At 58.3% G+C, this 27,065-nt stretch overlaps 2 protein-coding genes across 3 annotated transcripts in view; one reads left to right on the plus strand and one right to left on the minus strand.

Annotated features, from left to right (window-relative positions):
- LOC119112366 (septin-4) overlaps positions 1–12,291 on the minus strand; it is a 28,956-nt gene extending 16,665 nt beyond the window's left edge. The window contains exons 1-2 of one of the 2 annotated variants that reach the window (XM_037236524.1): positions 12,210–12,291; positions 9,263–9,267 (exon numbers count right to left, since the gene is read on the minus strand). In XM_037236524.1, the coding sequence (XP_037092419.1) occupies positions 9,263–9,267; positions 12,210–12,213 (9 nt within the window). In that variant the 5' untranslated portion in view covers positions 12,214–12,291. Of the gene's footprint in view, positions 1–3,951; positions 4,698–9,262; positions 9,268–12,209 lie in introns of those variants that run through there. The other variant, XM_037236523.1, reaches the window with a different exon arrangement.
- A 1,314-nt stretch (positions 12,292–13,605) lies between these two features.
- The window catches only part of LOC119111454 (voltage-dependent calcium channel subunit alpha-2/delta-3), a 50,622-nt gene continuing 37,162 nt past the window's right edge, over positions 13,606–27,065 (plus strand). The window contains exon 1 of the mRNA XM_037235270.1: positions 13,606–13,845. Within this exon, the coding sequence (XP_037091165.1) occupies positions 13,763–13,845 (83 nt within the window). The 5' untranslated portion in view covers positions 13,606–13,762. The remainder of the gene's footprint in view (positions 13,846–27,065) is intronic.

Genomic DNA, 27,065 nt, shown 5'->3' on the forward strand with positions numbered 1-27,065 from the left:
GATCGCCACGATGTCACCGATAAGATTCGAGATTGGGCTCGGGTAGCAGAACGCAAAAACGTCGAGAGAAACGTCGCAATGTGCCCGTGACAGCCAGCCAAACAACGCGCGGACGCGCGAGCAAACGTTTCACGACCCACAGCGCAGTTCGCAGCCACGCACAGCGTACGCTACCATAACATCGCGTTATACGCGCTCTCTTTGCATGCGATGCACGTAACGGCGGCTTGAAAGCGGCCGGTCAGACCAGGGCCGCTGAGTCCGTTACATGCCGCCTCCTGTCTGTCGCTGCACACGCTCGCCGTCTCAATCTCCGCGTGACAGAGGAACAAGTCGGGGTGGATCCCGGCACTGCGCTCGTCCTCACGGCTCCGGGCCCGCGGGGCCGCTGCGCTCGTCCTCACGGATCCCAGCTCTGCGCTCGTCCTCACGGCTCCGGGCCCGCGGGGCCGCCGCGCTCGTCCTCACGGATCCCGACACTGCGCTCGTCCTCACGGCTCCGGGCCCGCGGGGCCGCCGCGCTCGTCCTCACGGATCCCGACACTGCGCTCGTCCTCACGGCTCCGCGCCCGCGGGGCCGCCGCGCTCGTCTTCACGGATCCCGACACTGCGCTCGTCCTCACGGCTCCGGGCCCGCGGGGCCGCCGCGCTCGTCTTCACGGATCCCGACACTGCGCTCGTCCTCACGGCTCCGGGTCCGCGGGGACGCCGCGCTCGTCTTCACAGATCCCGGCACTGCGCTCGTCCTCACGGCTCGGGGCCCGCGGGGCCGCCGCGCTCGTCTTCACAGATCCCGGCACCGCGCTCGTCCTCACGGCTCCGGGTCCGCGGGGACGCCGCGCTCGTCTTCACAGATCCCGGCACTGCGCTCGTCCTCACGGCTCGGGGCCCGCGGGGCCGCCGCGCTCGTCTTCACAGATCCCGGCACCGCGCTCGTCCTCACGGCTCCGGATCCGCGGGCCGCCGCGTTCGTCCTCACGGATCCCGGCACTGCGCTCGTCCTCACGGATCTGGGTCCGCGGGCCGCCGCGCTCGTCCTCACGGATCCCAGCTCTGCGCTCGTCCTCACGGCTCCGGGTCCGCGGGGCCGCTGCGCTCGTCCTCACAGATCCCAGTTCTGCGCTCATCCTCGCGGCTCCGGGTCCGCGGGGCCGCTGCGCTCGTCCTCACGGATCCCAGTTCTGCGCTCGTTCTCACGGCTCCTGGTCCGCGGGCCGCCGCGCTCAATTCCATCGCCTGCCCATCGCCAGGCGGTCGGCGACGGGGGGAGGTGGTCAGACGATTCCGTTGGGATCCGCTCCGACCACAGCCGGATCAGCGGCGGAGAGAAGCAGTTAATGCGGATCAGTCCGGATCGCCTCCAGCCGTCGCCGGATCAAGGGCGGTGTTGATACGGATCTGTTCGGATTAGCCATAGTTCGAGCGATTACCGCCGCCCACATCACTCCAGAGGCGCCGCGCGCGTGCTCGCGTATCCCGCATTCCAGGCCGGCGGTGGGCCGCCACACGACACCGGTTACCGACAACAACAGCCGATGCGACTGGCGTCCGAGTGAGCAGGGATGGGCACCGCGGAGTCAGCGGTGGTGACGGTCAGAGGCCCAGGTCAGGTCACCCCAGGACAGCGGTGTGAGGTCGGGCCAGACTCCGCGTGGTCAGCGGTGGTGACGGTCAGAGGCCCAGGTCAGGTCACCCCGGGACAGCGGTGTAAGGTCGGGCCAGACTCCGTGGGGTCAGCGGTGGTGACGGTCAGAGGCCCAGGTCAGGTCACCCCGGGACAGCGGTGGTAGGCCGGGCCGGCCGGGCCACGCGACACTGAGCCGAGGCCGTACCTATCGATCGTCGTATTCGCTGTCCCTACAGACCAGAGTTTACTTGGCGTTCTTCCTGATGTGTGAATGCAGACAGTACGCTACAGAGAAGACGTAACAAAGACACACCAAGGTGCATTGCACCTAGTTTTGACGTTTATTATTACGTATGTTCGTTTTGACATATGTTCCATGCCAACCTTTCTCAGCATTTCTTTCTTTCTTCAGCATTCACACATCAGGAAGAACGCCAAGTAAACTCTGGTCTGTAGGGACAGCGAATACGACGATCGATAGGTACGGCCTCGGCTCAGTGTCGCGTGGCCCGGCCGGCCCGGCCTACCACCGCTGTCCCGGGGTGACCTGACCTGGGCCTCTGACCGTCACCACCGCTGACCCCGCGGAGTCTGGCCCGGCCTACCACCATTGCCCCGGGATGACCTGACCTGGGCCTCTGACCGTCACCACCGCCGAGCCCGCGGAGTCTGACCCGGCCTCACACCGCTGTCCCGGGGTGACCTGACCTGGGCCTCTGACCGTCACCACCGCTGATCCCACGGAGTCTGGCCCGACCTTACACCGCTGTCCCGGGGTGACCTGACCTGGCCTCTGACCGTCACCACCGCTGACCACGCGGAGTCTGGCCCGACCTCACACCGCTGTCCTGGGGTGACCTGACCTGGGCCTCTGACCGTCACCACCGCTGACCCCGCGGTGCCCGTCCCTGCTCACTCGGACGCCAGTCGCATCGGCTGTTGTTGTCGGTAACCGGTGTCGTGTGGCGGCCCACCGCCGGCCTACAGAGAAGCTACAGAGAAGCTACAGAGAAGACGTGACAAAGACACACCAAGGTGCATTGCACCTAGTTTTGACGTTTATTATTACGTATGTTCGTTTTGACATATGTTCCATGCCAACCTTTCTCAGCATTTCTTGCTCTCAATGCTTTGCATCTTATTGCGGGAAGTTTGATCTGACATATTTTCCATGCCAGCCTTTCTCAGCCTTCCTTACTCTACTCATACCGTTTTGCATCGCCATTCTTGCTTCGTGATTTTCCCCCAACCTGCTTCACCTGATTCACCGCAGGGAGGCGCAAAGGTCATTCCTCACATCTTGATACCAAAAAATATGGTAAGTATAACTTAGCGAAGGAAGAGGAGGAAGCGGTAAGCGGGAAAGAAAAGGCGGGCGAGAGAAACGATAAACGGGAAAGGAGAAGCGAGTGAGAGAAAATAGAAACGAGAGGGGCAAACTGTCGCGATCAGGCTTTGCCAGAACTACCAAAACACAAGCCTAAATAAGAGCATGTCACTCGACAATGCTACCTTTATTTTGAAACCGGACAATGTCACGGATGCAGGGCATGCATCCGTTTGGACAAGAGACTCCTGTCGATGCATCAACCTGATAGAATCTCGAGATAGAATCTCGAGATACAAGACAGAATCTCGTTACAGTCGGGGAGCGGAAAGGTCCAAGCCTTGATACAATTTCTTTCTGTGCAGCGTCACATGGTAAATGGTGCATCTTACCTAAACTGATGTGGGGCAATTGTTTCCTCTGCCCCAACCTCCCCCGCAACACGCCAGCCCTTTTGGTGCAGATCGATGCGAATGGCCAATGTTCCAAACATGTCGCGCAAGTCCCTTAAAGTACGAAGAGCTGAGCGCCGCACCGATTTCGTGGTTCGGCCGGCTGGCGTGCCCATCTCCAAAACCCGTTTGCAGCCAGTGGCCGTATTTTTGCGAGATCGCATAGTGTCCTAATCCGGAAACAGTCAAGGCTGCGTTACGTTCTGCAGGGACCACAATGACATCTACGCGGTGACGTCGCATGCCCATGAACAGCAGAGTTCACATTGCTGTCCCAAATAACCAAGCATTTTTGTTTTGTCACAATGATGGCCCCTTTTTTAAAACTTGCTGACACATAATATTGAAGATAGGTGTGGATGTATCCTTCCATTCTCTTGGTACTCGGCTTTCTAGGTAAATGGTAGAGTTGTTTTTAATTACTGACATTTGTTATATCACCATATTGGAACCAGTTAGCAAATGACACGTTTGGTATAAACCCCAGTAACGAGGAATACACGCGGACTGTGCGGACCGCATTGATATACCTTGCTGAAACCTACCTCCCGAACCACAGCAGGGTAACTCCGCTGCTTGATGCCATTCTCGAAAACACTCTTCCTGTTTCTCGCGCGCGCTTCCTTGGCTAGCACTTCATCGATCTTCCGCTTCATGTAGTCACTTTCGAAGTCACTGGGCCTCAGGAGGGCCATGAGCTGCTCCGTCATAGGTCACGCGGCACCGAGTCGCCCCCGGCCGACTGTGACCTCTTCGTCCCACGACCCGACCTCTGCGGGCGACGCCACCGCGGCCTCGCCGCCGCCCACTCTCACCAGACACGCGGCGGCGGGCGCGTCTTCCTGGCGGGCCCGCTGCCCGCTCACCTGGCTGACTGCATCGCCTGTCACGGGACGTGGGCGGGCCCTGACGCAGCTGTCTGATTCTCTCCGCTGCGTGAGACAATCAGCCGTCAGTGGGAGTCACAACAGGCGCCGCTCCTCGGCCCCGCACTCAGGCGCGCCGGCGCGGAGCTGAGCCACTCGCCGCTCCGACTCCCGCCGACGGACGGGCCTCAGACGTGCGTGGGGTCCGGGTGACCAGGCGTGCACTGCAAGGCGCCGTTCCCACCCGAGCGTCGCGACGGCCGCTCGACCGGACCCAGCCACCTGCCGCCACCTGACACCTGCCGCGTGTCACCTGACACCTGCCGTGTGTCACCTGACACGTCGCGTGCAGCGGTCACCTGCGCCACCCGATCCCCCGCCTCCGCCCGCCCGTCGCCGGTGTCCCACGGTTCGCCCCGCGCGTCCGCCGTGGCCCGCGGGTTCGCGGCGACTACGGCGGTGGGTCTCAAGACGTCTCCCGGCAGCAGTCGACGGTGGCGCCCCGGCAGCACCCGCAGGCCGAGGCTCTCAGGCCGGTCCCGCGACGGTAGCGCCGCCAAGCGGCCCGCCGCGCCGCGCGGCGTTCGGACGGCCGGGGCTGTTTGTTTGAGTTGCCCTGCATCTATGGGGAGCCGGGTAACGTGCGGGGTTCCGCATGCCGGCTGCGTGCCATAAACAGGTCGTCCGTCAATAGGGCGGCGGCCCGGGCGGACAGGCTGATGAGGGAGCCGGCCGGGCTTGACCGCGTGGCCCGGCGGCTCCTCCCGCCGCTTCTCCCGCCGTCGGAAGCTGGTCTGTCGCCACCCAAGAGCTGATGCTGCCGTCACTCCTCCGGCAGCTGGAGGAGTCAGCCGTCGTCACGCGGCATCTCCTGGCTTAACCCAGGTCAGAGAAGTCAGGGAAGCTGGTCCGTATGTGAGCCAGCAAGCAAAAACTTCCAGTGATAGTTCCGAAGGGCTGATCTGATACCAGGCATTCTGTATCACTTCAGGTAGAAGTTTCTGTTTAAACGACGGATTCTGTATCTCCACAAGAGATTAGGTCGGATGGAGATCGATTGGAGCTCTAAGGATTGAATTCAACGAGCAGCTTGGAAGCTGAAGAAGACCTTAAAACGTGCACGGAAGTGCTGCCACCTTGGTATGAAAGTCACGAAAAACATCATAAGCAAATGAAGATTAATTCCCTCTTCCATTTAGCCCAAGAGCGCCCTCCACTCTCGATCATGGCGTGTACAGGCATCCACATTCCCACATGAATTACTGCAGAGCTCCTGGCTAATGTCGCTACCGCCACGCCTTGAGATGCCAGTCGCGGCTGGCTTGGCTCCTCAGGCACGCGACGGGCTCCTGACAAATCACCTGCCCGAATCTCAGCGCCATTACCAGGACGCGCAAGGCGGGCTAAGTGACACCTCAACAACGTTAACTGGGCTAGGCTTGAAGGAATCAGTAAATCAGCCAAAATAACCGCCTTCTTTCGCGGCAAGCTAGTGTAATCGAACGCTTTTGAAGCATGAAACTTCACGGTCCACTGGCTGATGAACGCGGACGGGATGGTGATGGGGAGAGCAGGGGAGGGGAGGGGGAGCAGGGAGCCGTAATTCGCACTGAGACCATCATGCACTGCTAACGCTGTGAGCTAGCACCGGCTGATAGCGGCGTGACTGGCGTCCGGCGCCGGCGCGCCGACGTCACTGTATATTTGCGCCGCAGGAAGACCGATCACCTGCGAGGGGGGAGGGGGGGGGGGGGTATGATGATCGGAGCCAGTCGAGCCGCACAGGCCGCGCTTCATTCACCCGGGCGGAATGCACGCTCGGCGTGTAAACAGACCGACACGCGCCTTCAGTCGGCAGATACCCGCGCGAGAGGAGCGCTGCTGGTGTGATACGGTGTGCTCCACGCCGCGGCTGTGTGACCCTCACCTCGGCAGCAGCGGGGGCGGTAGTCTGCCCGCCGGTCACCCACCGGTCACCTGTCGGTCACCCGTTGGTCACCCGCCGGTGACCCGCCGATCACCCGCCGGTCACCCGCCGGTCACCAGCCGGTCATCCACCGGTCTCCCGTCGGTTACCCGCCGGTCACCCGCCGGCCATCTACCGGTCTCCCGTCGGTCACCCGCCGGTCACCCGCCGGTCACCCACCGTACACGCACCGGACCTAGGCAGGATGAGGGCGGAGGCAAGGAAGGCGAGCCTGTCAGCCGCTACCGTCAGATGCGAAGCCGATAGCATGCTAAATGGTATGTCAAGATTGCGAACAGCCGCAGCCGAATTCCTCACGTAAAACGATCAGCGGGCGTCTGCCGCCTGCATGTCACTCGGCGACGGATGGGCGAGCACGGTGCGATAGGCGTGCAGCAGCGGCGCGCGGCCGCGCCGGCACTGCACGATGGACCGCGTGCCGGCGCCGTGCAGCCTTCTCGCCGGGGCGCGGTGCACGGCCGGTGGACGGCTCCACTGGCGGCTGCGTCCGCGCAGGGCTGGCGACATCTGTTCCGGAGATACCGGAGCCCCGGCGGCACAAGCCTGCTCCTGTTCTGTAAGCCGCCATATCGGCATCAGGCGGCGGCGCCCGCTCCGGAGTCGTTCTGTGCGGACGTCGGACGACTGGTGTCCGCCCTCGAGCCACTGTACCGACTTCGGATGAGTGACGTCTGGTCCATGATTCCCCATATCGGCATTAGACGACCGCGATCTGTTCCAGAGCTTTCTCACAGTGATATCAGACGGGGCCGGCGAGTGAGAGGGGGGGGGGGGGGGAAGCAGCAGCAGTGCCCTCAGCTTGGAAAAGGCAGCCTTAATCCATGGTGTTACATGGAAAAGGCGACCTTGGTCCCCCCGCCCAACCCCCCAACTCAAATGAGGTTTCATCGCTACTGCATCAGTCGACAGATGTCCGCTCCCAAGTCTCCGTACCGCTACTGGCGTTAGACTGTGTATAGCCTCCCCAGTGCGTCGACTGCCAGATCATGGACTCTGCCACCGAGCTGCGAGACCGTCTTCGTCCAGGCAGAATCCCTTCCCTGAGCCATTTGCAGGCGCCACACGAACAATACTCTCTTCCCAGCTCAGGCCAGGCGAAGCTTTCGGACGAACACACGCCAGATGCGCACCGAGGCAATGAAAATGGCTCAACCAACGGCCGACCCCTGCGACTGACGTGCTTATGCCGGGCCCGTGCGTCGTGACTGGCGGGCAGCTGCCATCTGGCATACAGAACGGCAAGGTCTGGCACCGACGAAATGTGAAGCACACGGTCAGCGATTGCTCGGATGGAAACGGTCATGGCGCCCGGACCACGGTTCGGTACCGCGGACGTACCGACCGGCAGCCCGGTATCACAGAGGTACCGGCCGGCAGCCCGGCACCACAGAGGTACCGACCGGCAGCCCGGTATCACAGAAGTACCGGCCGGCGGCCCGGTATCACAGAGGTACCGGCCGGCAGCCCGGCACCACAGAGGCACCGGCCGGCAGCCCGGCACCACAGAGGTACCGACCGGCGGCCTGACACAGCGTAGATCGCCGGCCCACGCCCGCACCGAACACCGCCAGGTCGACAGCAGCTCGTTCATCTGCAGGCCGCGCTCGCGCCTTTTTGCGGCTCGGCTGGTCGTGTTGAGCGTGTGCAGGGCGCGCCGTCCCACAGTGACCCGTGCAGCGGCCGCCCGCCGCCCGCAGCAGAGGCCGGCATCGCGCCGCCGGCAGCAGCGCCGCTTTTTTGCGTGTCGTCGTCACGCAGCAGCCGCCCTTCCGATAGCAGGCGGAGAAAGTCGCCGCCGTCGCACCGCGCGCCGGTTGAGCAACCAATTGTGGGACGCTGCGTTATCACGACAGACCGGTGCGGCCGTCACGGGCCGGCGCCGCTGGCGGGAGGCTGCCCGGCGCCTGGCGTGTGACGGGATGACGCGGTATCCTGCGAATCCTGACCGCCGTGGCAGCTGGATGGGAGAGGGCAGCGGGCAGGACTGCAGGGAGAGGTACAGCAGCGGGCACGACTGCAGGGAGAGGTACAGCAGTGGGCACGACTGCAGGGAGAGGTACAGCAGTGGGCACGACTGCAGCGAGAGGTACAGCAGTGGGCACGACTGCAGCGAGAGGTACAGCAGTGGGCACGACTGCAGGGAGAGGTGCAGCAGCGGGCACGACTGCAGCGAGAGGTACAGCAGTGGGCACGACTGCAGCGAGAGGTACAGCAGTGGGCACGACTGCAGGGAGAGATACAGCAGCAGGCACGGCTGTAGGGAGGGGTATAGCAGAGGGCGGGACTGCAAGAAGGGGGAAAGCAGCGGGCGGGGCCGCAAGGAGGGGGATAGCGGCGGGCGGGACCGCAAGGAAGAGGAAAGCATCGGACAGGCGCTTTTACCGTCTCGTATGGTTTTGTGTTCGCGTTTGTGTGAGAGTTTTAGGCAAGGTTATAAAAACCTGCGCTGTAAGCCCAGCCCCTTGGTGTCTTCTTTCCGTTTGATCCAGAAGTGGACATCCCTGCTCAGCTACAGCGCATTCATACGACAGGCATCAGACAACAAAAAGTTGATCTTAAAAGGGGATCTTAAATTAACGACAACGACCGACAAGAACCCAGGTGTAGGCAACGTTAGGCTATACCAGCGTTCCTTTCCGCTAAAAGCCAGTTTTTCATGTCACATTCTGCTCAATGGCATCCTCACTTACATTCATCAGAACATATTCATGTCGACATAAAACTGATCTCAGCCGCCGTAACACAGATGATTTAGAGGCTCTCTCATATCTACACGCCTGCTACGGGGCAACGGCATCGCCGATTTCTAAGCGGGGAAAAGTCTCACTGCACTACACAAGGCTCTTGTGCCAAAGAATGCTGATTGTGCAATGCGCAACCCACCCTGCTTTTTCGAGAGTGAAGGGCCAAGAAAAAACATGCAACACTGAGGCGCTGACACGGGCAGACACAACGGCCCGTGACCACTGGCCGGCGCGGTCTCGGGGTGGCGGACCTACTCACCTGGTCTGCGCCCGGGCCAGATTTGACGAAGGCGGCCGACCCCAGGTCCAGTTGCAGCGGGTCACATGAAAGACAGATGGGCAGCGCTGAGGCCGAGCTGAGTTTGGGGCGGCGGCGGCGCGCCTGGGCCGGCGGCAGCGGCGGCAGGCCGGGCAGCATGACAGGCGGGGCCGGCGGCCGAGGGCCGGGTCCTCAGGCAGGCCGCTGCTGACCACTGCCGGCGGCGGCTGGCCGCCAGCGTGCTGGTCGGCCCAGGCCACCGGACACCGCCGGCCATTATGTACGCCCCCCGGCCGCACGCCGCCCGACAGGCTTTCAGGATCGCTGGTTTGGTTGGTTTTCAGGATCGGGGAGAGTATATACAGAGTGAGGGGGGAGAGTGTCGGGGACTGAGAAGGGGCAGAAGATGGAGCAAGAGAGATGAGAGGATAGCGATAGAGGGAGGACATATAACAACATATGTATATTTATATATAATCCCCCCCCCCCCCAATCCTTACCTATATCCCCCCCTCTATCATACTATATTATCATTATATCTCTATATCTATCCCCTCTCTCTCTCTCTCTCTCTCTCTCTCTCTCCTCTCTCTCTCGTCCTCTCCTCCCCTCTTCATCTCCTCTCTCTCTCTCTTCCCTCTCTCTCTCTCCTCCTCCTCTCTCTCCTCTCTCTCTCGCTCTTTCCTCTCTCTCCTCTCCTCTCTCTCTCTTCCTCTCTCTCTCTCTCTTCCTTCCTCCTCTCTCTCTCTCTCTCCTCTCTCTCTCTCTCTCTGTTAGAGGACTGCTGGAGGAAGGAATACAACCGCCCAGATTTCACCATGATGGGGCACCAAACTAAACCAACTTCTTATGCTTGTGACTCGTAAATCTAGATATTCGTGTGGTCCGCAACACAAAACGAGCCCTTATGCCGCTTATATTCAGTCATGTTCGTTGTCTGGGCGAAGTGGGACGGAGCAGCGGCGGACCTCTGCCTGGAGACGGGTCTAATCCCGCGGACCATCTCAACGGTTGCAAAACACGTACATCATACTTGACACTTGAAATGGGGCGGCACCTTGTATAGCAGCTGTAACAAAGTAACAGCGACTCAGAACCCTCTCGATTAAATCAGGAAATGAGAGACAGCCGCAAGATTGTGAAACGGCTCTTACCTTTGCAAATGCAACGTCATCGGGGTGTTTACTCGCCTTTGAGTCCTTGGAGTTTTGATATTACCATAACTGATATTACCATAACCACAGCAGGGAGGAGCCCGTACCCATGAGCCGCTTAGGCGCCCCATAAGACGGACCTAGCACGCTGCAGCCTGTCGGATTCCTCTGGGTTGTTGGGGGATGGGTGTTTGGCTGTCTTCCATGACGTGCCAAATACGGGTAAAGTCATTTTAAATTAATTGTAATCACATTATCGATGCTCTCGTCAGCAGTACGGCAATCTGGTTTTCAATCTGTTTCGGAAGGGTGGATTGCAGGCTCTAATGTAATCCCATTCGCGATTTGTTTACCGTAGCGAATGAGGGTTATCTAAATGATTGGTACAGAACGATAAATGACGGTACGTGGTACTGTGATGCGCACGTGATACATGACAGATGACGGCACGTGGCGTGTTACTGTGATGCGCACGTGATACATGATAGGTGACGGTACTTGTGTGTTGCTGCGATGCGCACGTGATACATGATAGATGACGGTATGTGGTGTGTTACTGTGATGCGCACATGATGCATGATAGATGACGGTACTTGACGTGTTACCGTGATGCGCACGTGATGCATGATTGATGATAGTGTGTGGTGTGTTACTGTGATGCGCACGTGATGCATGATAGATGACGGTACGTAGCGTGTTACTGTGATACGCACATGATACATGATAGATGACGGTACGTGGCGTGTCACTGTGATGCACACGAGATACATGATAGATGGCGGTACTTGTCGTGTTACTGTGATGCGTACGTGGTACATGATAGATGATGGTTACGTGGGAGCGTTACCATGATGCGCACGTGATACATCATGCGTGGTACTTGGGGTTTTACTGCAGTTCCCATGCGTTGCATGATAGAGGATGGCACGTGGGGCGTTACTGTGATGCGCACGCGATATATCATAGAGGATGGGACGTGGGGTTTTACTGTAATTCGCATGTGATACATGATAGAGGATGGCACGTGAGACATTACGATGCTGCGTACGCGATATATGATAGATGGCGATGCATGGCTCAATCAGTGGCTGGTATTTGCCGTTATGTTGTCACCTATGTATATAAAGACCATTTTTTGGTATGCATATAAACAGCAGAAAGTTGTCTTCCGGCTGCCTAACTCACTAAACCATTGTCAAAGGATATTTTACAGACCCGAGTTCTACAGATACGGAACCAGACCGTAATACCGAGTGCGCAGACCCAGACTGTACAGCCGAGTACGCAGACCCAGACTGTGCGGTCGAGTGTACAGACCAAGAATGCGCAGCCGGGTGTGCAGACTCAGACTTACAGTTTAGTGTGTGCAGACCCAGACTGTGCAGATGAGTGTACAGACCTAGACTGTATTGTCGGGTGTGCGGACCCAGACTGTGCAGCCGTGTGCACAGACCCAGACTGTGCAACCGAGTGTGCAGACCCAGAATTTACAGACTGGTGTGCAGACCCATCAGCTGAGTGTGCACACCTAGACTGTACAGACGAGTGTGCAGACCCAGACTGCATTGCCGAGTATGCAGACCCAGACTGTACAGACTAGTGTGCAGACCCAGACTGTATTGCCGAGTGTGCAAACCCAGACTGTATTGCCGAGTGTGCAGACCCGGGCTCTACAACCGAGTACGCAGCGTCGAGCCGCTGACCGGCCGCGCTGACCGACACTGGCCGAGGAGCGACCCGGGCTGGACCGGTGACGCCACCGCCTGAGGTGCTCTCCCCGCTGTCACACTCACCCATGCTTGTTGTGATGTCGCGGTCGTTCACACCACGCACGCGTCCACTGGCGGGCAGCAGTGATGGCGGCAGCGGGCAGCGGCGGCGGCGGCAGCGGCGGCGGCGGCGGCGGCGGCGGCTGGGATCGATACCCGGGCGGGGTTTCTGCCGTGCCCTCCCCTCCCCTCCAGCGTCGGCAGGCTCGGCGGCGAGCCGACCCTCCGTGACCAGCTGGCGGGCGGCGAGGTGTGTGCGGTTCGGCCGCGCGCGCGGCTGGCACGTGCGATAGTGGCCGTGGATAGTGGGGCCGCGACGCGTGAAATGCCGCGCAAACAGCGATACAGCAGGCCTGCCGTCGCCTTGCTGCACGTTGCCAATTCGGAACTGTATGGTTAGGCGATGTGCGGGGGGGGGGGGGATGGAGGCTGCTGACGTGTTGAGCAGCGCGGGGGGCATGCAAATTGTGTTGAGCAGCGGCGCTCGTTACTGGGCATGCAAATGCGAGTCCATATGGCAAACGTGTAAAGTTGGGAGCATCCGCCAATCCGGATTGTTTCGGAATTCGGACATTCATCCGGAATGTTTCGGAATCGGTCTTTGCTGACCTGGTGTGTTGGTACGAAATCATAGTCCATTTATTTTTCGTCTGGGAGTTGCGGTATACACTAGTTCATTTCGACGTTTTGAGCACTAACCTATGCATGGACCAACGGAGGAATCCGGGATTGTGGCTTTGAAGAACTCAACTGGAAACAGTCAATATAGGGCGTATGCAAACGCAAGGAGATTTGTCAGTGGAACCACTGAAGTATCTCTAGTGTTCCGTACAAACAACGATGCAACAGTCCCGCTGTCGGCTCGCTGCACATTGCCAATCTAGAACCGCGCGGTCTATTTTCCCGTCTAATCAGTTTTAGACGTTGGCAAATGCGGTGCGCTTTTCTAATAAACATCGATTGTACTTTTCCAATAAGGCTCTCCATACAAACTCTTACCGTCTGGCATTGCGGAAATTTGTATTTTAATCAGATTCCAGCGCACCACACTACGTCCTCTGAGCTAGCGGACAGAATTGACGGTTAATCGCGGCTAATTTTGCTGACACACCGTGCCGCGGGTCCAGCAAATAACTGAAACAATCGCTTATCAACTCTAATCATGGGTCAGGCCTCCCGCTCGATCAGTGGTCTCCCTGCAGTGAGATGACTTAGAAATACGATACAAAGCGCCATCGATGAAGTCATTACTATTATAAGCCAGTCGATATCACGAATCACGGGTCGCCCATACCGCCACTGCCGACGGCCGTCGCATTGACCAGTTCTTGGCTCAGTCAACAGGTGGCACCACCAACTGGTGGGGCTTGAAGTTACCCAGCCGCAACTCCACTCAGCAAGCGCTGGGAGTCGTCTGCGCGCGCGCGCCACCGTCGGCACGACGGGAAAATCAATAGCGCCCTAGTGGCACAGCTGCGCGCGCGATCCGCGAGCGAGGGGAGCCGAGGCCAGTGGGAGAGTGACATGTCGACGGCGCGCCGCTTCTTGTGACCGCCGTGACCTTAGGCGACCCGACCATGCGACAGCCACCGGCGTGGGCCGGCCTCTGCGCGCTGGCGCTCCTGCTGCCGACCTGGGGCAGCGATGTGCCGCATTCCATGTGAGTTGGGCGGGTGCGGCGTGCCGGCCGGCCGGCCGTGGCTCGCAGCTGGGCGGCGCCGGGTAACCGGTCTGACCACTGTCCCCCCCCCCCCCCCCGGCACTGCTCAGGACCGTGGCCGTGACACAACGCTCAGATCACCGGCGGCTTGTGGCTTATCTCAGAGGCGGCGGCTCTCCGACCACTGTCGGCGGGCACTGTCAACGCTCGCTCTCAGGGACGCTGTGCTGACCTTTGACTGTGCGGCAGTCATGTCAGATCAGCGTCCCGTGTCGTGGTGGCCGGTGTAGAATTCCTGTGTTCACGTGGACGGAATCTGTACGTGTCGGTACTTCCATTTTCTGAACATAGTCGGCAGTAGAACATTCGAATTATAAAGAAATAGGGCGAAGCCAATAAAATTAAGCCATGTTTCTTCGTAAGGCATAGATGAATTGGGATGCGGCAAAGAAGATTTACGGCCCCAACAAACTCAGTGAACCTGAATTTTTCCCATTTTGTATCGGCTTGTGGGACCATAACGTGACGCGTACTTCGCCCATTTCCTGTGCGGCCGTGTGCCTGCTGTCCCTATCCGCTGCCGAGGCCGAGCTCTGGTCAATGCTGGCCGGCGTCTGCTGTCGGAGGCTGAGAGCTGCGCTGTTCATTGCTGTCAGAGACACGGTCCTTACCGCCGGCTGACGACATCTTCTGTCAGAGGCAGGACTTGACCTCCGATAACTGTCCGCCGCGCTGTCAGGCGCAGCAGCACCTGGTCCCTGGCGGCCAGCTCCTGGCCATCACGGTTCCTGATCCCCAGACCCGTCGGAGACCAGGCCCTCAGGCCCTCTGAGAACAGCACTGACCTGATGGGCAGTTAGTGCATCTCCTGGCGCAATGTCGTGTCCGTAGCTAGCGCACAGAGCCAAGGACAGTCCGTGCTTGGCTCGTTTCGCAGTGTATAAATAAATGGGCTGAGGTACTGGTCACCGTCTCCTTCCAGGCCGGTTCGGCTTTCATACCAGACCTTCAGATATAGGTCTTGTCAGAGCCAGGGATACAATTTTATCGAAGTGTGACTTCACGTTGAAATTCTCTACCACTGGCAATCGATGTTGTGTTTTCTCACACGGCTATCTGAACTGGCAGCACAGATGCCCGCTGTAGGGTCTTTATCAGCAATTTTCACTGCCGCATTCTCATTCGCAGCGGATTCCACTGGCGCACCCTGTCGTAATGATTTAACTGCGATGCGCGCCGCCGTTACCTCGCCATTGCGGCAGCAACCGCGGCCCAGAACCTCTCTCACCACGGCTGGCGGTGGCTCGACTGTTTCGCCTTCCTGGCGTCGTTCCTCGACTGCTGTGCTTCCCGGCGTTTCCCCACTATCGTGCTTTCCTGGCGTCGTTCTCCGACTGCCGCGTCTCCCCGCTGTCGTTTCCCGAGGCGTGCTTCTCCGGCGTCGTTCCCCGACTGCCGTGCTTCCCGGCCGTCGTTCCGCGACTGCCGTGCTTCCCTGGCGTTTCCCGACTATCGTGCTTCCCTGGCGTTGTTCCCCGACTGCCGTGCTTTCTCGGCGTTTCCCGACTATCGTGCTTCCCCGGCGTCGTTCCCCGACCACCGCGTTTCCCCGGCGTCGTTCTCCGACTGCCGTGCTTCCCCGGCGTTTCCCGACTATCTTGCTTACCCGGCGCTCTCCGACTGCCGTGCTTCCCCGGCGTCGTTTCCCGACTCCCGTGCCTCCCCGGCGTCGTTTCTAGACTATCGGGCTTCCCTGGTGTCGTTCCCCGATTGCCGTGCTTCCCTGGCATTGTTCCCCGACTGCTGCGCCTCCCCGGCGTCGTTCCCTGACTACCGCGCTTCCCCGGCGTTGTTTCCCGACTGCCGTGCCCCTCCGGCGTGGTTCTCCGGCTGCCGTGCTTCCCCGGCGTCGTTCCCCGATTGCTGTGCCTTCTTCGGTCGTTGTTCCCCGACTGCCGTACCTCCCCAGCGTCGTTTCCCGACTGCTACGCCTCCCTGGCATCGTTCCGTGACTACCGCGCTTCCCTAGCGTCGTTCCCCGACTGCCGTGCTTCCCCGGCCATCGTTCCTCCACTGTCGTGCTTCCCCGGCCGTCGTCGAGTGGCCGGCGCTGGCGTGGGCCGAGCCAGCAGCGCTGGCCGTCGTCCGGTCGGCCGCGCTGGCACGGCAGCGGCACAAGGCCAGTCGCGCCAGCTGTCACCGGCCGGGGCCCGAGCCACGGCACGACCACGGACTGCGGGCCGCCGTGCGAGCTACGGCAGACGCCGACAGGGGACGGGGCGGCGCCCGCGGAGCGAGCTGGGAGGCGGGGCCAGGGATGAGAGAGGCAGATAGGATATTGAAGGACAAAAAGTGGGCACAGGCGATCGTTTTAAACAGAATTGAAATTTAAAAGGGGACGACAGAAAGAGACAGACAGATTCAACCTCCAGCATTGAAAACGTTAGTTTAATTATGGCTCAGTAGATCAAAAGATATTCATAGCAGCCTCAGCAAATCAGATTCCGCGCACACTGGCACACGTGGGCAGCAGAAGACTGGAAGCTGTGAAGCGTGATGCACTCAGTCACTCCAGAAAAATAGTGAGGCTAACATATCTCCACATGCAGCGAAAAATGCATCGGCTTATAACACGCATCACCTCCCGCCAATTCGGAGATGGCTCGAGAACGCAGCGCATCATGAATGCATTCAGCTTAAGGGAAACGACGCAGAGCAAATACACCGATTTCGGTTGGAAGAAGAAAACACCCAACGACGGCTGACTTGGCGGCATCGAACGCCTGAACTTGAAAGAAATTACTCCGTTTGTGAGTTAAATAGATAATTTCAGCTCCTAGCTGTGAGTGCAGCGTTACCTGCTTCCGTGGGAATTCCCTAATGGCCATGCAATTCCGTCGGAGATCAATCAAAACCTTATAAAACAAAACAGAAACTTTACACGCATCTAGGAGCTAACCATGCCATGGTTTCAAATTTGCGTGCACTCACTCCTTGTTTCGTAAGTTGGTTGGCTTAGGCAATGTTGTAGCCGCTTATTTTAACCATATTGGCTTCATCAATCCAATAGCATCTTTGTGTTGAGAAGATTGGTGAAATTTAGATAGTACCATTAGCTATATGTACCTAACAAATTTTAAGAATGTCTGCGACCACTGTTAAGCCCCCGCACGCAACCGTCATTCATAGTTTTCTCTACGATGATCGCTTAAAGTAGCTATTAACTATGCATGGGCCGACTTTATCGCGGGGCATATACGACAGGCATTCCGAGCAGTTTCCGGGTGCGTGCCTAGCGTTGTTGCAAGATACAGGCCCCCTCCGGTTTAAACCGGTTGAACCCTCGCTGTTCTTTCAGGGATTGTTTCTGTCCCATCGCTATCAGAACATATTAGCCACAGGACAGCATGGCTGGCAGTTTGTGCGTGCCGCAAACATTCGCTGAAGGACAGTATCTGTATATGGCGAATTGTGCCGAAAGTACTGGGCACACAAATGTGTGGAGCAGACAATCATCATTCAGTACCTTCGTGCATTGTGTCCCTGACAGGTGTCAGCTATCTCCATTACATCATATAACGGCAACGGTCCGATGACAACATGCCCACTGTCTTTCTAGCGTAGTACGTCCAGTTACCTAGTCAAAAATGTTGGGAAGCACTTGGAGGGGTGACGAGCTTCAAGCAATGACGAATGTTTACCATCACGCCTGTCATATCATGCAAACGGGTATTTTATCAGCCGCATGTGTAAGTATGCCGCGCGTCGTGCGGCGAAGGCGATGTCAGCCATCCATGCACGCGACCCATGACGATCCGTTTTGCGACGTCATCGCAGCTGAACGATGCGGTTCGGCATCCCTCCATCTTAAATGCTTGGGCGCTCGGTCTTCACTGGCTGACGCTTTTTGTCCGGTGGGCCTGTCGAAAATATCACAGTGAAAACAATCAACAGTCTGATGGATGCTTTCGAGGGTACGCGGCACGCTGATACCTTCGAGGGGACCGCCAGGTATCGCGTCACCTTCAACCCGCGGCGGCGGCAGCGGCGGGGCTCGGAGCGGTTCGGCCAGCCCTGGTCACCGTCGGTGGCCCGGCCGACCCCGGTCACCGCCTGTGGCTCGGCCGACCTCGGTCACCACCGGTGGCTCGGCCGACCCCGGTCACCGCCGGTGGCTCGACCGACCCCGGTCACCGCCGGTGGCTCGGCCGACCCCGGTCACCGCCGGTGGCTCGGCCGACCCCGGTCACCGCCGGTGGCTCGGCCGACCCCGGTCACCGCCGGTGGCTCGGCCGACCCCGGTCACCGTCGGTGGCTCGGCCGACCTCGGTCACCACCGGTGGCTCGGCCGACCCCGGTCACCGCCGGCGGCTCGGCCGACCCCGGTCACCACCGGTGGCTCGGCCGACCCCGGTCACCGCCGGTGGCTCGGCCGACCTCGGTCACCACCGGTGGCTCGGCCGACCCTGGTCACCACCGACGGCTCGGCCAGCCCCGGTCACCACCGGCTGGGGAGGGGAGGGCGAGCTGGTCCGGTCCGCCCGTCATCTCGCCGGCGGTAGATCGGCATCGATCTGACCGGCGGCGCGGCGGCCAGCCGGCGCCGCCAAACGAGCAGCGAGGCTCAGCTCCGTGCCGGCCGCCGTCCGACGACAAGCCGAGTGGCCGCCGCCGCTCGGCGTCGCGACAACGGAAGTATGGGCGGCGGGCGGCGTCCAGGTCCTGGGCCGGGTTGGTGTTGGCACGGGCGTAAAACATAGGTCGTGATACGATGCACTGCCAACGTCACCTCGCTGTGCGATGGTAGCTGCCAAATTGTTGCGAGATCGTCGTCAAAATGGCCGTGTCAACAAGACCAACAGAGAAAAAGAGATGATGATATGTATATCTGAGGGAACTAGTCTAGGGAGGCAGGCGGGGTGACTTCAGACACTTTAAACATAGCCAACCATACGGAGAGTGAAAAGTGCGCTGTGATGTGCAGGGTGGTGCACATATGTATTTTCCAGCCATACGGCGCCCTTCTTCGTTAGTCATGTCAATGCCGGCCTTGTTACCTTTTTATGCATATAAATACTTACGTACGCGATGCGACAGTAATATTGGTTTAAAATCAGTACTACGACGCCACAATTTGCATTATAATGACACTAAAACATGCCACAAATTATTTGTTTTCAAAGCGCATTCTGCTAGCGTTCCAGCTGTCATCCGTCCCACAGCCGCCATCGTTTGCTCCACCGGCGGGGTGACACCCCGGCCGGCCGAATGTCCCGCTTTGTCCGGCGTCTGCACCGGCCGGCGCGCCAGAGCCGCCGTCATGCCACGCCAGCGGCTGGGCCGTCGAACCCCCGGCCGCGGCGGCACCAACGCTTTGGAGTGTGGCCGGAGCAGTGTGCGAGGAGAGCCGGCATTGTCAAGGGGATATCCTGAGGCTAAAGGGGTCCCGAAACGAGCGGTTCTCCTGATAATGCCTGTATCCGCCCTGAAATGCACAGCTTATACGGACAAAGCGCTGGCAGTGGCATACCTGTTATGCTGAATGGTGTACCAAGCTAGCTGTCCCTTTTCTAAAGCACATGCTTACTTTTTGCATGTTTTACTTATGCTTACTTACTGATATGTTGCATTCTTTGAATGTGGACTGATTAGTATGACAATGACTGCGAAAACACAATCAAGCGTACGTGCCACCTCATGCAATTTGGGTGAATTGCACGTGCATGTAGTTCCATTTAAAAATTGAGGCCCTCAACATCACTGATTACAGCATCAATGGTATATCCTGTCGTTCACAAGACACCCCTCTCAGCAGCGACAGGGGCCTGCTGCTGGTCGAGAAAGGGTCCTCCTCCTAATCTGAAGGTGTCCTCTTTATCTGGAGATGAACTCTTGCGTTACTGCAACAACATCACATTCGTCGTGATGGGCGCCTCCTGCCGTATCACGTGCATCGAACACACCAGTCTGCAGCGCATGGCGAGGGCCTTCTGTTGATCGTGCGGAGGCTCACCATTATACTTTGCTCCCCATCGCTAAATCCTTGCGTCATTGGGACCTCCGTCGTTCACGATAGGGTTTGCTCCTCGGGAAACTTGTACAGCGGCGTCGGTCATGGCGGCCCTCCTGAGCGCACCACTGCTGCTGGCGATGTACACGAGACCTAACACGGCTTCCAAGAAATCTCCTGAATCTCCAGGACATGTAAAAGAAACTGTGTTCTCTCACCCTGTCAAGGCGGCGGAGCGGCGCCTGTCCAGAGCGACCCGACCCCACCCCTCTCACGAGCAGCGTCAGGGCGGGGCCGGCACAGGGGAGAGGGCGGGACAGGGGAGGGAGAGAGCGGGCCAGGGGGAGGGGGCGTGTCCGGCGCGGTCCGGCCGTTCGTCTGGCGCCGCCGCGCCTCCCGCCGCCGCCGGCCAAGACCGCTGTATTTTCGTCGAGTCCGGCGATGTCGCCCCGCACGCGCGCGACGCGGTCGGACGTCGCGGCCGGCGGCAACGGTGCTCGCCAGTCTGAGGGCCGACGAGCGGTGGGGTACACCAGGGTCGGGTCCGGCCAGTGGTGGGGTACACCGGGGGCAGGTCCGGCCAGTGGCGGAGTATACCGGGGTGAGGTCCGGCCAGTGGCGGGGTACACCGGGGTTAGATGCGGCCAGTGGTGGGGTACACCGGGGTCAGGTCCGGCCAGTGGCAGGGTATACCGGGGTCAGGTCCGGCCAGTGGTGGGGTACACTGGGGTCGGGTCCGGCCAGTGATGGGGTACACTGGAGTCAGATGTGATCAGTGATAGGGTACACCGGGGTAAGGTCCGGCCAGTGGTGGGGTACACCAGGGCCAGGTCCCGCCAGTGGTGGGGTACACCAGGGTCAGGTCCGGCCAGTAGTGGGGTATACCGGGGTCAGGACCGTTTAGTGGGGGGTTAAACCGAGGTCATCGGTACCTGGCGCATCGTCCATCTCACACCGTGGGTGGCGCTGGGGGCCGGGGTGACATGACGCCGGGTAGCATGTGGCCGGCGTAGAAGTACTGATGGTGCGACCCGAGACATTGAGACGCCCAAAGGCCTCTCCACGCTGTATTACCCTGCCTCTGCGCGTCCACCAGTAACGTCCGAGACGCCCAGGGTTTACCACTGGGCTCTCGTTCGCACACGCCCGTTTCCGTGGTGTGGTTCCTTAAACCAACAATAGCAACTGCAACGGTCAGGTCCGACAAGCGGTGCGGTACACTGGGGTCAGGTCCGTTCGATGACGGGGTACACAGTCGTAAGGCCTGCACGGGTGACAGTGTACACTATGACCAGGTCAGCTGACTGTCAGAAGTCTGCACGGGTGACAGTGTACACTAAGACCGGGTCAGCTGACTGTCAGAGTGCCCGGTTCGCAGGCCGGGTTGGAGCCGGATGTGGTACAAAGACGTCAGTTAGATGTGATCACATTCCGGACAACCAACGAACGTTGTGGTCATTGTACAAACTGAGTGATATCCAGTGCGATTGCAACACGCAGGTTGTTGCTTTACAATTTCAGTTCTGCTATGTCGCAACTTGCCGTATTTTCCAACGGCAGCTCCGTACTTGTATTAAACTTGCTGGGTAAATAGCACGGTGATCTTAAGCGCGGAGGCAATGAATTGCCAGCCGATTTCAGGGACTTCGTAGGTGGAACGGGAGCCCCTAAACTCTTGCGGCACAAATTCTCAACAACGAAAAACAGGCCACATAAACTGGCGGATGGTTGATTTATTTGCTTTTCTGGGCAGACTGAGAGGTTGAGAACATGCCGTGCAGCAGTGTCGTTACGGTCATAACTTACCTCGTCACAGTCGTTCCATTCTGGCAACCCCTCATTTCTGCAAAGGGTGTTTACGTCGTCCGGTTGAACTTGCTATGCCAGGTAATTTTACGGCAATTATGTGGTGCATTTTCAATAGGGCAATGTGATAATAGTGCATGGATTATCACACAACGCCTACTAAAACACCTTTACGGTTTTGAAAACAAAACGTCATAATCTATCATTGTGCATAAGCGAGGAAGGCCTTAAGCCCCTCGTTTTTGGGCCTTATTAGCTTGGAGTTTTACGCCGCAAAAAATCAGTCCCCAATATGCAAGGAAGTATTACTTAAGCGACATTGTCAAGAAGACATTGCTTATATGGTTCGGGGAATACATAAATACAACCATGAGCACGAGCATAGTGACGCGAATGCTCATGGCCATGGCGACAGCTTCGAAAGGCCGTGTTTTGCCCATATAACTTGACGTCTTTGTTAAACATGTGCTTTCTTGACTACTATAAACTTTACTTGACGTCGTTGTTATACTTATGCTTTCCGGCGAATTGGAGGTCGATTATTTTCAGTATAAGAGCCCCTAGGTTATGATGTCTGTCACTGTCTCACTCAGCAGGTGTGAAAATGTTGTCAATGCCCCTGATCCTGCTGAGCTTCAATGAAAGAAAAAACGATTGGCGGGCACTGGAAAACGCGACAATCTTCTTAACAGACTTACCACTAGCGAAGACTGAAATAGCGAGACTGGATTGGGGCGATCGTTTAAAAGGGATGTTTCGTGTTTGTGGATATTAAAGCAAGCGTCAGACATGATGAAACAAGCTCACTTATAACTATTGAAACACCTTTTAAGTGGAAAAGACTGCTACAGACAGCACAATTTTCTTATTAGTAAATGTGCTCTTTAATTCGTCTTGGTTTGACTACGTCATTGCAGTTTGCACAGTATTGATTGAGCCAATTGGCGACTGTTTTACCTGGAAATCCCACTTACGAACTCCAGATGTGAACGCCTCTACAATTATATTTTCCTTGGCCTTGATCACCGCATGGCCAATGAAATGGCAGGGTTTGAATGACGTTATGATGACGTCATTCAAATCATGACGTCATCTTGACATGACTTATTTCAAAGTCATGCCAGGATGACTCTGGAATAATGTCCCAGATATACCTTACCTCATTTTCGCCGGTGTGTAGCTTAGAAACTAGAGGGGCTTAGGTCTTAAGAAGAGCAAGATTGTGAATAGCACCGAGAGGTCTTCAAGATTGCTATTTCAGCTCAAAACCCCATATAAATGTGGAACGCTCCCTTTGAGATACGCGGCCTCTCTTGGGTGCACTGGATATGCATCTGTCACTATCAGGAAAAGACAGGCTAAGTAGAGCTTTTAGGACGAAACTAGAGTTAGACTAGGCAAAAGGTCCGGTGTAGGAGCGACATCACACTACTGATCGCTAGTGCTTCTCATCAAGGCGTTTGAGAGTAGTGTACTCTAAGAATGGCAAACTCAGCGAAACGTTATGAAGTATAATTGTCGAGACATTTCTATCTGGAGTACTTTGTGATTTACAGCACGTATTTAATATATGCCCTCACCAGATAGCTGCAAATGCAGGTATCTAGTCAGACGGTCTGTGACCATGCACTTAAATTGAAATTGAATGGTTCGGAAAGTCAGGTATTTGTCCGGTAATAAGATTAGACGAGGCTGTAAGCTACAGACCATATTTATCTGTGACACGAATTTTGCCGCGAATAGTCTTATTTAGGACTTATCTGTAGCAGCAAAAATATCTTCTGGGGACTGCGATTCCACATTTCAAATCCTGCATACGTGCCTTCGTCGGCTGTCTGCCGCTTGGCACAAACGTTTCATCGCGCGGCTCAATGTCCCTCATCTTCCTGCACCCATCTCTCGTCTGTCATCCTCGCCTGCGTCTCTCGCTTCAGGTTGCCCGTCCCTCGCCCATCGGTCTGCCTTTCGTCCAGTCGCCGCCCTCAAACCGTCGGTCTGTTCTCGGTCATTCGCCCTCTATCCAGCCTTTCGCGCTCCTCCCGGCCGCGGTGGGCCTATTTCGCATCGTTCGCCCCCTCCCCGGTCATTCGGCCTCTCCCAGTCGTTCGCCCTGTGCGCCGCCGTTCTTCCCAGCAGCGCTGTAACGCCATCAGCGGTGGCAGCGAGTCCGCAGACTGGGCGACCCGGCGGCCACCAAATCAATAGACCGGCCTGGGCGGCGGCGGCGGCGCACGTATATCACTCGGCTGGCGCCGGCTGCAGAGACGGGCGCACTCTCCCCGGCACGGGCTGGAGGTAGGGCACTCCCCCGGGCACGGACTGGAGGTAGGGCACTCCCCCGGGCACGGACTGGAGGTAGGGCACTCTCCCTGGCGCGGACTGGAGGTAGGGCACTCTCCCTGGCGCGGACTGGAGGTAGGGCACTCTCCTGGGCACGGACTGGAGGTGGGGCACTCTCCTGGGCACGGACCGGAGGTAGGGCACTCTCCTGGGCACGGACTGGAGGTGGGGCACTCTCCCCTGCACGGGCTGGAGGTAGGGCACTCTCCTGGGCACGGACTGGAGGTGGGGCACTCTCCTGGGCACGGACTGGAGGTGGGGCACTCTCCTGGGCACGGACTGGAGGTGGGGCACTCTCCTGGGCACGGACTGGAGATGGGGCACTCTCCTGGGCACAGGCTGGAGGTGGGGCACTCTCCTGGGCACGGACTGGAGGTGGGGCACTCTCCTGGGCACGGACTGGAGGTGGGGCACTCTCCTGGGCACGGACTGGAGGTGGGGCACTCTCCTGGGCACGGACCGGAGGTAGGGCACTCTCCTGGGCACGGACTGGAGGTGGGGCACTCTCCTGGGCACGGACTGGAGGTGGGGCACTCTCCTGGGCACGGACTGGAGGTGGGGCACTCTCCTGGGCACGGACCGGAGGTAGGGCACTCTCCTGGGCACGGACCGGAGGTAGGGCACTCTCCTGGGCACGGGCTGGAGGTGGGGCACTCTCCTGGGCACGGACCGGAGGTAGGGCACTCTCCCGGGCGCGGACTGGAGGTAGGGCACTCTCCCTGGCGCGGACTGGAGGTAGGGCACTCTCCCTGGCGCGGACTGGAGGTAGGGCACTCTCCTGGGCACGGACTGGAGGTAGGGCACTCTCCTGGGCACGGACTGGAGGTGGGGCACTCTCCCCTGCACGGGCTGGAGGTAGGGCACTCTCCTGGGCACGGACCGGAGGTGGGGCACTCTCCTGGGCACGGGCTGGAGGTGGGGCACTCTCCTGGGCACGGGCTGGAGGTGGGGCACTCTCCCCTGCACGGGCTGGAGGTAGGGCACTCTCCTGGGCACGGACCGGAGGTAGGGCACTCTCCTGGGCACGGGCTGGAGGTAGGGCACTCTCCCTGGCACGGACCGGAGGTAGGGCACTCTCCCGGGCACGGACCGGAGGTAGGACACTCTCCCAGGTACGGGACTGGAGGTGGCAGAAGCACTCAATTGGATACGGGCTGAAGGGGTGTTGCTCGGTCTTTTACCTAGTGGGGCAGGAGCAACCCGAAGGCACGGGATAGGGCAGAGGGCCTCGGTTCTGCGGGCTTCAGTTTTAAGTGAAAGGATGTCGCACCAACTGCTTACTTTTGATCAGCACGATTGCACACACTTAGGGCGATCGAAAACTCAAGTCGTCGACCACGGCACACCGACCCAACAGTATCGGTTCACCGAGCCGCACCAATATGTACGCCGACCCGTGCGCAGCGACGTACAGCCCTCCCGCGCGCGCCACTGCCGACCAACCCTCCCAGCCCTCACTTCCCCGGAGTGGAGGGAGAGTATGCTGGTCGCATGCACTCTTTGCACGTTGGAACGACCCGACTGGAATCCGGCTGACAGAAAGCGCGCACCGATAGAGCGCAAGAATTGAGGGAGGGCGCCGCCTTTTGGGACAGCAGTTGGTTAAGCATCCGCCCCGCTGGTGGAAGTTTACGCCTCATGCGTACCAGACGACCAGGCACGGTTCTGACCGGGCGCCGGCCAACAGCACCGGAGAGCTAAGCAGCTGTAGTCAGCTGACTAGACAGTCGTGGTCAGCTGACTAAGCAGCCGTAGTCCTGCGGCTGGCGATTGACACCAATCTCGCCGTCCTGCCGCGGCGGCCGGCATGACACCGAGCTTGCAAGATGACGTCACTTCCCAACAGTTCTCTTACGGGTGGGGAGCGAGGCCAGGAAACACTCTTCAAATTGGAGTGAGTGAAAAAATGACATCTGAGGACTAAGTGCACACGCTGTACACGCTCTTTGCGACTCCACATCAGGGTGCAGGTTGTTTGGCTGCCAATGACGCTCATCTGTCAAGGAGTAATTTGGCTGAGGCAGGGAGTCCAGCGTGCATGCGATGACAACAAAACGCGACTGCTTAGTTTCTTCAGTGCACAAGGCGTAAAGTTATGGACTTTGCAGTTATGGAAATGGAGAAACATTTAAGCATTGGGGTGGACTCTTGTGATGCCTATGGCATCGTTGTATAATTGCTTAAACTAGGCTGAAGCATGCCGGCATACCAGCCACCCATGTGCCTGGTTCCCAATGACAATTCTTGCTTCCCGCTTCTCAGTATAACGACTCTGAATCCTGGTCCCGGCTGGTCCTTTCATAAACACGAGCCTCTGGTTACTGGATCCCATTGGCTATTTGTGAACACACGGTCCAGGCTACTGGTTCTCATTAATTTGTCCGCAATTACGATGCCGGCTCCTGGCTTCCAGCTATTTTTCGCTGAAACTTCTTTCACAAACACCAAGCCCTTGCTCCTGTTCCCAAAGACTAGAGCCTGGGTCGTAGTCTCCATTGGCTGCTCACAAACACCAGACGCCGATGTCCGCTTCTCATCGGTTCGTTGACACCACACCAGTCCCCGGTTCCTGTTTCTTACTGGGTCATCCGTAAACGCCGTCTGCTGTTACCACATGGTAACAGTGTACCATGAACAGATACACGAAAGGGAAATGCTCGTGCATTTTAACTTGAATAACGCTCATGTATATACGGGCACCGTGTGAATAGTTATACAGTAGTTCCTTTGAAGACTCGCAGGCAGGTTGGTATGCGCTGGCTGCGTTGACTTGTACTTGATTTTGGTCTCTGCTGAATTCTCGCCATAATTCCAAGCTGGGTCTGGGTTCTTGCTGGATCTCCGGTCATATCCCATGCTACATCATGGTTATTGATGGATCTCTCGCCACGATTCCAGGTTGTGTTTTGGTTCTTTCTATATATTGAATCCCCTTTCACATTTCCAGCCAGACCTAAGTTCTTGCCCAATCCCTCAGCAAAGGGTGAAGCTGGGCGTGGTTCTCGCTGAATACTCGAACACAATTTGGTGCTGGGGCCTGGTTCTGCCTGTATTTCCGCCCTAC

The sequence above is a fragment of the Pollicipes pollicipes genome, unplaced genomic scaffold, assembly GCF_011947565.3.
Source record: "Pollicipes pollicipes isolate AB1234 unplaced genomic scaffold, Ppol_2.1 Scaffold_7261;HRSCAF=8764_pilon_pilon_pilon, whole genome shotgun sequence".
NCBI lineage: Eukaryota > Metazoa > Arthropoda > Thecostraca > Pollicipedomorpha > Pollicipedidae > Pollicipes > Pollicipes pollicipes.